The sequence below is a fragment of the Phoca vitulina genome, unplaced genomic scaffold (genome assembly GCF_004348235.1).
Source record: "Phoca vitulina isolate PV1807 unplaced genomic scaffold, GSC_HSeal_1.0 scaffold51, whole genome shotgun sequence".
NCBI lineage: Eukaryota > Metazoa > Chordata > Mammalia > Carnivora > Phocidae > Phoca > Phoca vitulina.
In genome coordinates, this window is record NW_022589754.1 from 11,858,188 (window position 1) to 11,870,304 (window position 12,117).

General features: G+C 32.6%; 1 protein-coding gene across 2 annotated transcripts in view; it reads right to left on the reverse strand.

The window, feature by feature from the left end:
- Positions 1-2,795: 2,795 nt before the first annotated feature.
- Positions 2,796-12,117, reverse strand: part of CHIC1 (cysteine rich hydrophobic domain 1) — a 61,239-nt gene continuing 51,917 nt past the window's right edge. Inside the window, exons 4-6 of one of the 2 annotated variants that reach the window (XM_032387841.1) lie at positions 8,375-8,431; positions 8,061-8,120; positions 2,796-6,711 (exon numbers count right to left, since the gene is read on the reverse strand). In XM_032387841.1, coding sequence (XP_032243732.1) covers positions 6,661-6,711; positions 8,061-8,120; positions 8,375-8,431 — 168 coding nt within the window. In that variant the 3' untranslated portion in view covers positions 2,796-6,660. Of the gene's footprint in view, positions 6,712-7,360; positions 8,121-8,374; positions 8,432-12,117 lie in introns of those variants that run through there. The other variant, XM_032387840.1, reaches the window with a different exon arrangement.

The following is a 12,117-nucleotide window of genomic DNA, read 5'->3' on the forward strand; positions in this document are numbered from 1 at the left end:
AGTAGTAAATCAAGTAGAAGATGTTAACACTTGAATTTTTTTAATAACAAACTGTTGACAAGAGAGTCAAAACTTTTGCCAAGTAGCTTCACATTTCAACATTTCTTTCACTAAAAAACTATGCTTATTAAGGTGGAATGCCACTTGACTTTACTTTTAATTTTATAGTTCACAGGTAGGCACGCAAAGTAGTTTAGAAACAAATTCCTACTTAGGCAAATACCAAACAATGGGCACCACAAAGGCCCCCAAAGCTAATACATAGCATGAATTATAGGATCAGGTATAATACCAGCAAATGAACAAAGAGGCAATATGCAAAATACAATTTTTTAAAGGAAGCCTTAAGTAACTACCTTAGAATGATGAGAAGAGAAGGAAGAAAGGAAGATGCACCAAAGAACACACAATTCATTAACATAGATTTGCACTTTATTGTAATTTTGCATCCTGAGATAATAAAATTTTATATCTGACAAGTGAACAACAGAAGCAGCAGTGAAAGTTTCAGAGAGGCAGGTGTCCTTCATTTTGGCACAGCTGTATATAGGTTGAGTTCTTTCAGGGGAGTCACTCTCAAACTTGGGAGAAAAATAAATTCATTCCACAGGCTATGTAACAATAGAAGATGCACGAATGTTCTTGGTTTGAATGGACATATCCACTTTTATTCTTTTCTGGTAAAGCTGTCCCAATAGGAATCCTCTGCCAAAAAGTAGAAATCCTAGGCTTTTCAAACAGGTGTTTTGATCAATGCCCATTTTCCAGCTACAAGCATTTCCTGTTTTTGCAGCTGAGATTCATATTTGTATGTGGTTAGTCATGGAGGGCAAACTAGCTTGTAGATTATATAATTTCAGACATTTGTAATTTGTTCAAAGTTCAGGAATTAAAATAATTTTACAGTATCTGCTTACTAGAAAAATGGAAAATTAAGAAAATTAAGCCAAGATAAAAGCAACAAAATAAGCAGGAATAAAAGGGACATTTGAGAAATTATTGCCTAGACTCATAATGAGTTTATACACAGAACTACTTTAAGACTCAGAAGTTGATATTTACTCCAATGCTAGAACATATAACACTTTCCGCATTTGCAATCCTATGTGTGTATATGTAATTTACAAATACACACTCAAATAAATTAACTCAGTTATCCTGAAACAGAAGAGAACAGAAGGCAAATTCTAACCTGAAGTTATATAGCCCAATCTAGCCAAAACACAGACACACAGACACACACACACACACACACACACACAGACACACACACAGACACACACACAGTCTGGCATTTCATTATTTAGGGACTGGGTAAGTAACTTGTGGAGAAGGTCAAATAATCTTAGTTCCTTTATAAAAGTGGCTTCCAACATTTTCACCATAAGGATCCCTTTATTATTCCTTTTCCATGTTTTAAAGAATTTTATTTACTAAACTGCATGTGATAATAGGCTTTTTCATTCTTTTATTAATCAAAAGCAGAACTGTCATTCACAACTTCTGATCAGTGTGTGATAACCAGTGTTATGTTAGGCAGGATTGAAAAAATATCAACAAAATGCATGGAAATTCAATGTCTTAGTTGGTTTATGTGGCAGGAATGTGGGTAAATGTATGATTTCTAGTATATGTTTTGAAATATTAAAAACAGGTTCAAGGATGCCCCCACTGCTATCTTTATCTGTCCCAAGTTGGGAACCACTGGTTTACATCCACCTGCTTTTCCTCCCTAAGTCAAGTATTAACATAATACAATTACTCATGTTAACATATAGGGCATTAATAACAAAATTTACTACTGATAAAATAGATTAAACACAACACTCATTCTGTAGGGTTTGAGAAAGAAAACATAACAACATAGACTTAAAGGAATCTATTTAGAAATTACAAAATTATGATATCCAGTATATCTTTCAGTCAACTTCAAAAGCACATTAATATATGAAAAAAATCCTCAATTCCCCTGTGAGGTAGGTCCAGATTATTGTCCCCACTTCCACAATGAGGACATGAGGTACAGAGGAATTAAGCAGCAGAGCTAAGAATTAAACCAGAAGTGATTTGGGTTTGAATTCCATACCTCTTTTCTTTCCATCTAATATCAATTTTTTCCAACAGATCTTTTTGAGGATATGGAACCTAGTAAGACACTGAAGCAGATATTGGATAGGATATGAAAACTTTTCACATCAATGTCAAAGTGGGTCCTCCCATATCTCCATTGTTGTCACAGTTATAATTCTTGCCTTGATACCAAATGCATAGTCAGATTCCACATATGCAAAGCCCACAGATCTTAGCCTTTAGTTCCTAGGGAAACTAAATTTATTTTTATTACCATAGAGGGGCTGAGGTCTAGCAGGTATCAGGTTCTTTGAGTCTGTGTGACATGAACACACATCAGCTAGGAGCCAGTTGGCAAATCAAACATTTACTGTGTGCAAGGCACTGTGAGAATTTCCACCAAGGGTAGTAGATCTGAGAAAAATCACTCTGGGATTCTGTAGAGTAAAAATTTCCTAAGGATTCCTAGAATCACAGAATGTTAGTTTATCTCTAATTTTCTGTCCAGCCCTAGGTTCAACCCCATGATTTTACAGATGAAGAGACTGACATGTAATTTAAGTGGCTTGCCCAAAACCCATAATATTAGATCATTTCCTCATATAGTAAGAATTTGACAAAGTCCACAGGAAATGGAATATATTCTCAGGTTGCCATCATCAAAATGAAAAGCCGGCTCAGAATCAAAAAAGAGAAATTTGGGGCAAGATAAGGTATACATATCCTTTCTTTTTTTAGTCTCCATGTTACATGAACAAGTATTATTAATAAAATCTATTCCTTTTCTATGGAAAATTTCCCAATAGTTCACCATTTAAAGGAACCCAAACAATTGGACAACTGTTGCAAAATGAATTTTTTAAAGCAGAATTTTATAGGCATAAAGAGGACTTAACTTCAATGAATTTAGGCATGTTATAATCAAATTAGCAAAATACATTTCCATATGTGAAACTGCTCCAATTAAACGAGTGTATATAATTTCTATATCCTCTTGGGTCAACATAGTTAATTCTGATGAAATGCTTGGGGCTTTATGTTCAAGTAGTGAGGTTTGATTTTAAGTGGTGGTTTATTTGCAAACAAAATTAAAATGCTAATAATTTTTGAAAGCTCTAATACATTTGGAAAGACCCTATTTGTTCTCAGCCTTAAAAATGTTATGAACACGGAACTTAATTCAAATTATGAAAAAATAAGAATAAATTTCATTAAAAATGGTAGAGTGCTAAATGTTAACACAGATTAATTGATCACATATTAGTGTTTATAGATCATAATAATATAAATAGTATGTACATTAAATACTTAAGTGGGTTTTGGTAGGGCTTCAATCAAAGACCATTGTTCTTCCAGAACCATGTTAAATTACATATTCACTAGCATTAGAATTATACCAGTTTTGTAAGTGATAGTCCTGTTCTGTAAATATTTTATCACTAACATATATGATTGGGGGAAAACAAGGAAACGGGCTTTAAATAATAAATAGAAGAAATATAATATGCTAATGAAATAAATGAAATATTCTTATACTTGAAAAGGATAGTTTTAAATCTAATGATCTGTCAGTTCATCCATTCTGTTTCCTTCAACATAAAATGTTATCTTTGTTCAAAAAAGACAAGGCACTTCTCCATCTACTTCGAATGTTTGACTACAATGATCTCTTTCTTAAATTAATATCGTGGGTAGGAGGGAACAAAAAGTAGTCGAAAAAGGTTAGGCCTTAATTTCATTTTATACATAATTTAGGTGTTTAAAGGGGCACTGGGGATGGACATGTGTAATGGAAAGTTAGAGAAGGAACAGTTTTAACTTGTAACTTCAAAGCTTTGTGAGATTTATACACTTTGGCAAATACATGTTATTTTCTCTGGAACCTACCACAGCAGGTTTCATAAAAGAATATCATGTAACAAAGAAATTCACAATTAGTTTCTTCAACCTAAAAACAGCTTTCATAAAAATATTCTATTAACTTGATAGAAATATCCAAGTATGTTCTATCCTAAGGATAAAAGAAAAAAAGGTCAATGGGGGAGGAATTAATGACCACACAGTGTGCTTTGTCATTTCATCATTCACTGCTGCCAATTACACTGAAAACACCCCCTCCAAAGCACTCCAGAATACCCAACTGCTAAATAGCCCCTTACATAGGAAAATAGTTTGAAAAAGCAGTCATATAAGAAAGAAAAAAGAAAATTGGGTATTATCTGAGTGGTTCAAGAAAATAAGATGAGTCAACCAGCATAATGAACAATAAAATAATAAATTTAAAAGCAATTAGAGTAGGCTTTTAAATTAAGTTTACAAATGCTGGCAAATTATTTTTATGACAAATACTACTGTAACAAGTTATATTCTGTCACCTTCAGATACACACTATTTTTGTCTCAATATTTGTTTCATGGAAACAATTCACCACTTCTTGCTGTTCTTTGAGCAAAACCAAGTGTGATTTATACATGGCAGAAAAAGTTACGATGACCAAATTCTAAATACACATGGCCAAATTCTAAATATACAGAAAAAGATGAGATTTTAAGGACTGACACTTAAAATTGTTCTATCACTGCTAATTAGAAATTTTGTATTATTCTGGAAATCAATTTTGGTATTAAACAGTCACAGTTTGAAGCATAAACCTGATGATATTAGCTGGAGCATAAACCACAGATACAATTTTTCCCTGACCTTAGCTATAAAACAAGACATTTGGTATGCATTTTCAGAGGTTTCCACCTTGTCTATAAAAATACATATTTAATTTTGCAGCAGACAGACAAATGGTATTTGCAGGCACACATATTAAAAGTTAGAGATTCCGGGTGGCTTGGTGGCATGGGGGTAATGGGACTCTACAGAGGGAGGTGGAAAAGTGTGCAAACAATTATAGTCATATATCAAATCGTGTCTCTTTTTTCCCTCTTCTTTTACTTGTCCAGGACTATGGATTTCAAATTCGGCATAAATTTTAAAAGTGACTTTTAAAATACTGGACTTTGTATGAAGAAATGACTATTCTCTTCACTGGGATAAATGTTTATCTAAAAAATTTTTACTAAAAGTAGTAAGAGTAAGATGACAAATAGGATATTATTGAGTCTCAGATTCTTTTAATTTATTTTTAGCAATAGGAATTACAAATAATGCCTATATACAGGCATACATTTGCAGTTGAATTAACACAACATAAAGCTTTATAATTATGTTAAAAATTCAAACTAAGTGTGGTATTCTCACTCATCTTGTGAAGAGAAAAAGAAAAAATAGGTACATATAAATGAAACGGCTACATGTGTGGGGAATTTCTAAACTAAAATACTTTAGTCTAAGTACTTGTCTTTCTTCATTAATAATATCCAAATATTTAAAAAAGATTCTCAAAAAATAAAGAATATTTTTATCAATTATGAACCAGCCACTATATATTCTTTAGGTACAGCTTCTCAATTAGCTCTCTCTCTTTCCCAGAGCAGAATATCAGAACTCCAAAAAGGGATTAGCAGTGGCTTTCATGAGGATCTAGACACCTCCCAAGACATGTGAAATCTTCAAACACTCCTTAAAGATCATAATTGTGTGTATTTTCAAATGAGGGAAAGGATACATAAAGGGAAATAAATAAGGACAGTGAAGCTGTGAAATGTGTCGGATGTCAAATGAATTTTTTGGAGGGTGGGAGTGGAGGACAACATGGGAATTACTGAATTAAATGGAAAAACTAAGGTTCTTGGTTTCAGGTGCAATGCAGAATATCTCAGACAATGATTTCAATTTTAATCCACTCATTACAAAGGGCAATCCTGCCCTCCACCTGAAATTTTTAACAAACTCATTATGGCTCTGCCATAAAATAGCATGTTAACAGTCTATACATTCAAAAGGATGCTTGCAAACTTCATTCATATTAAAATCTATGCAGATTTGTTGGCAATACAGTAAGAGTAATATTACATTCTGTAAACCATGGCATATCACATTTTATGTTATGCAAAGAGACAATATTTACAAGTCTTTTAAGAGTTTAAATATTTTATCCACTAACATAAATGATAATTTAGCAAAGTGCAGGACAAAACCAGTGCTATTAATTGCATGTCCTTTAAAAGCAAGTAAGAGTAAAACCATTTCTAAAAGCTACCAAAAGCTTATTTACTTATATCCAGGAAGGGATTACAGAGCATTAAGTAGCCTAGAAAAATGATGCATATTTAGAAACAGTGAGTATGAAAATAATAAGGCAGCATGCTCAGAACAAAATTTTGTTTTTGTTTTTTAAACACCGGCACTGATGTTTTATCTTTAGTGGCAACTATATATATACATATACGTCTCTGTGTGTGTATTTATTTAAAAATTGAGAGTGCAAAACACAAGCCTCATTTAACAAAAAAAAGATGTGCAAATTTTCTTCTTAAACCAACACAAATAAGAGAGTAAGGAGAATATTCTAAAGAATAATAATAAGAAATAAAGAATAAGTTGAACACAGCAAAGGAGACCATCTTCATTCCAAAATCATCTACAAGGCACTAAGGGTAGGAAATGACAAGTAACACAGAAGTGACTGAATAAAATTCCTCAGTCAGGTCGGAATATGGGATATTTTGGTAAGAATTCTATTAGTATTACCTGTAAAATAAAAACAAACAAGAATATATTGACAAAATAATTTTCATTTACTAGAACATATATAACCCAGAAAGTCTATGATCATTTTTCATAGGACTCTACTTTGGTCCTCTAGTATAAAGTAAGTGAAATATATAAAACAGTTACAAAGAGAATTTACTACAAGTTATCATTAGATTGGCAATTAAATCAAATTGGCAAACATAACTACTTATTGTAGCTAACAGTTTCTATGACCTAATTTATAATAATTATTTGTTTAGGTGCAGAAAAGCAAACCCTCTTACATTATTATCTCCCTCTACACCCCTTCTCCCCTGCCCCTTTTTTTTTGACAAAGTAGAAGGGATTAAAACTGTGTTATACAGATTAGAAAAAATACCTTTATCTATATATTTTTCAGGTAAAGCAGCTGCTATTGGTTATTACTATCTTTTACAAGTTATTTGTAAAAAATAATGAAACACCCAAATGGATTGATTAAAACATTTTAATTAAAGACTGGAAATATAATAATAAAAACCTAAGATATTTACAAACTTATACAAATTTATATACTAAATTTATATTTAATATTTTATTTATAAATTTAATATGTAAATTTATAATATATTTATAATAAATTTATAATACTTTATATAAGGTTTTATCTATAGTGGATTTTAGATTTGTGGTCATTTGCACATTCTTTCCCCTAGCTATTCAAAGTGGAGAAAAATAACATCATAATCCTTATTTATGATATAGAAATGGAATGTTTATATAGTAAATCTATATATGTCAGCAATTTCAAGCTTAGATAAATTTCATATTCTTTTGAATGTTTATGATGCTGAAGTTATCACATTGGTTATATGTAAATTTGTGTTTTGTGATTAAGACTGCATAGCTTTCAGTAAAAAAAAAAATAGAGCCTATCATTTCTTTATTGAAAATTAAGTGTTAGCTAAGACAAAAAGCCAGGAACATGAATTCAGAATTCAATTCCTATTTTATGCAAGTTTCGTCAAGATCACATTTAGAAATATTTTGTTCAACAGCAGCTATGCTCATTACCATATGTGCTGGTCTGCACCTATGTGAAAAGAAGATTAAGGTTGTGCAATGTTTTCATTGCAGCATACTAGCTGAGATTTTTCTCAGATCTAAGTAATTACTAGCTTTCAAGATATTTTATGTTGGCTACAAATCTAAGGAAGATGGAAGGAAACCTCTATGTTCCAAAACTGACAGAAGTTTAGGCTGAGGAGAAAAAAAATTGAGAAAGAACTGACAAACGATAAGCATAGTAAAATATAACATTTAGAATGGAATCCAAAGAAAGTAACTAAAAACAACTGCATACTTACATACTCCATCATATTGCTAGTTTCGCATTTCCTTTTAGTCAACTTCCAGTGCAAAGCAAGCTAAGAAAGTACAGTTAGGAATTTCGATATCAATTTATATTAATTATTACCTATAACATTTGAATAAATCACCGAGAACCATCCAGGAATAAGCATAAGACACATAAAATAGCGTTTAAAAGTAACTTGTAAAGAATATACATTAAAATTGAATATTCTCTAATCCATTCTTTCATGGCCTGAAAAATTCCCATTTTTTAAATTTAATAATGCAAATATATAAGTGGGGCACTTATTTGCTTAAACTTTCTTACCTTGTGATATAATCTGTTATTTTCCCATTCTAATAACTTCTGAATTGATCTTCTGGTCTAAGAGGAAGAATCAAGACTTTGTTACAAGATGAAGAACTTTGTAAACTATGTGTATATTTTTCTGCTTGTTTGTAAAATCCAATTATTTTCTCTTCTTGTTTTTCCATTAGAAATCAGATAAAAAGCAATGTAACTGACAGAAACTGCGAAAAGAAGAATAATATTTTGAGCAATTATTATACTGTTATTATAAGATCTCTCTTTCTCCCTCTTCACACACCCACATCCATGTATATGGGATTTTAATATATGCTTTTCAAAATGAAGTATGTACAAATTGTTTTGTGTTGTGAGTCTGTGCACTGGACTACTGTGAAATCATTACCGATACAGCTAGTAGTCCACTTATGGACCTAATCTTGACTTTCACATGTCTTTTCATAGGGTTACTTTTTCAATATACATGTAATATGCCAAGTTAATCTGAGTCCTCACAGGAAGTCTTCCTATAAGAGCTCCTAGCACAAATGCCTGGCATATAGTACTCAAGGTCTACAAGTTGAATAAAGCAAGCCAACATATATCAGAATTTCCACTGAGAAGAACATGTTAAAAACAGCTAGTCAGAAAACTTTATTTAGAGGAAGAAAATATAAATGAGAAGCAGCACTGTCCTAAACAAGGGGACAGAGACTGAATTTCTCTATTTTGTAGGGAGGAAGAAAAGGCTGCAAAACTTTCAAAAAATTAAAGTAAAAGATTACTATGCATTTTCAACTCTTATTTGGAAGAGTTTTATTAGGCTTCTGATAAAGAAGGCACTGTTAAATTTTAAAATTACTCCTCAAAATTGAATGATTTACCAACCCGTATCTGAAATGATTTCCAAAGCACCAACATAAGAAACTATTCTATTTGTTTAACTATGTTAGTTAACAATCAATGGCAATTGTATTCAGTTCATTCACAGTGGGCCAGAAAACAGCAACAATGCCAGCTAGAGTATCCCGTGGGGTTACTGTACTTGATAGAATCTCTAAACAAAATCAGATGGGTAACAAAGAGACTGAATTAGTAATTATAAATCTTTTCCCAAAAAAAAACTCAGGCCCCGATGGTTTCAATGATGAGATCTACCAAACAGTTAAAGAAGAAATAATACTATTAATATAAACACAAACTCAACAAAATACTAGCAAACTGAATCTAACAACATATGAAAAAGATTATACATCATGACCAAGTGTAATTTATCTGAGGAACACAAAAATAAATTGCTGCAATACATCATATTAATAGAATAAAGGACAAAAATGATGTGATCATCTTAATAGATTTAGAAAAAAGCCTTGGACAAAACCCAATATCCATTCATGATAAAAATCCTTAAAAAACTAGGAATATATGTGAACTTCCTCAACCTGATAAAGGGCATCTATGAAAAAACTACAGCTAATATACTTAATGAAGAAAGACTGTTTTCCTCTTAAGATCAGGAAAAAGACAAGAATGTCTCCTTCCACTACTTTTATTCAACATTGTACTAGAAAGAATAGTGTGGGCAATTAGACAAAAATAAGAACTAAAAGGCATCCAGATTGGAAATGAAAAAGTGAAACTGTCTTCATTTGCAGACATGACCTTGCATAGAGAAAACCCTAAGGAATCTGAAACCATGCTCCATAGGGTTAATGAAGCTAAAACTGTCACCAGCAAGACCCTCACTGACTATCCCTTCTTCACAAGAATGTTAGCCTTATCTTTTAGAGGCAAACAACAGGAAGAGCTCAGGTAGGCTTAGACCAGTTTGAGCTTGACTACGGACTCACACCTGTGCAGATGGACCATGGAGTGTCTGACAGTAACTTCTACCTCAGTATAATATCTGCCCAAGGAGGAATACAAACCTCATTAGCATAACATACAATGCATGTACAGGCATATTTCCTAAATATGTGTATATGACCTTACACCTCTACATACAATGACAAATCCCTCCCCCCTTTTCCAAATATTCATCCTATCCCTAAATAAAAGAAATCTATTTACCCCTACTCAGGTGTCATAGCTTTGGAAGTTATTCCCCATGATTTCCTTATTTGTTGAAGTAAAGTTTTGTGTGACAACTCCACCTGATGTAGTCTCTATGTGTAATTTACCAAGGAGTGAACTCACTTTAGTTATTAGGTTACAAATCCACTAAAACATTACTAGAATAGTTCAGCAAGTTTGCAGGAAACAAGATTTTGATAGGTAGAATTCTGGCTCCCACGATCCTCACCTCCTGGAGTTACACCTATGAATATGTTACATTATGTTGCAAAAGGGATGTTGCAGATGTAATTAAAGTTACTAATTATTTGGCTTTAAAATAGGGGGAGATTATCCTGGATTGCTTTGGTGGACCCAATGTAATCTCAAAGGCCCTTAAAAGTAGAGAACTTTTTCTGGCAGATGGAAGGACAGTCAGAGGGATCTGAAGCAAAAGAAGAACTCAAACCACCATTGCTAGCTTTAAGACAGAAAGGGCCACATAGAAAGTATAAGAAAGAAATGATTTCTGCAAAAATCTGAGGGAGTTTGGAAGCAAATTCTTTCCCAGAATCTCTAGAAAGGAATACAGACAGCCCTGCCAGCACCTTGATTTTGGCCTTGTGAGATCCTAATATGAGAACCCAATTGAGCCATGCCCAGACTTCTGACTGAAATAATAAAAGTTATTGTTTTAAACCATTAAGTTTGTTACACTAGATAGAAAAATAATATGAGGCTCAACCCATAAAAAATCAATTGTATTTGTATACACTAGTAATGAACAATCTGAAAATGAGAGTAACAGACCATTTACAATAGAATTAAAATATTTAGAAATAAATTTAACAAAAGTATAGACTTGTAAATTGAAAACTAAAAAAAAAACACTGCTAAAATACATTAAAGAAGAGGTAAATAAATGGAGAGATATCCTATGTTCATTAATCAGAAGACTCATGAAATAGCATTCACAACAATGGTGCTAGGACAATTGGATATCCAAAAGAAAAATTATGAACTCAGACACCTATCTCACACCATGCACAAAAATTAACTCAAAATGGATCAAAGACCTAACCATAAGAGGTGAAATTTTAAAACAATTATAAGAAAACATAGGAGTAAATCTTTGTGATCTTGAGTTAGGCAAAGCCCTCTTAGATATGATGCAAAAAGTACAAGCAAGAAAAACTTAAAAGTGATAAATACAACCTAATCAAAATTAAAAATTTTTGTGTGTCAAAGATACCATCGAGAAAATGAGAGCCCCTTCCAGAATGGCCATGTGAGGACCTTAGGGAAATCTCTTCCTTGTAGAAACAACTATTAAATTGATCAAGTATTAGCAAAGGATACTCAATCAAATGTTCCTGAGATTGATCAAAAGGATTATAACAGATTGAGAAGTATTTATTCAACAAAGTTATGGACAATAGCTAAGAACATTAGGAGGCCTTGGTAATGAAGTTAGGCAATACTCCCACATCTCCATTGCTCTGCCTTGCGGAAGAACTATTTTAACAAGCTTGGGAGCTGTGTGGCAGGTGGTTCCCGATAGCTCCCAGCTCCCTGGAGTAAAACTGCTTTCCTGGGTAAAGGCAGCATCCACTCTCCTACTGCCAACTTCTGCAAAATAGGCAAAACAGTTGGTGAAGAGTGCAGTCCCCCTTTCTGGCACATATCTGTATTGTGGGAAAGCTGATATACTT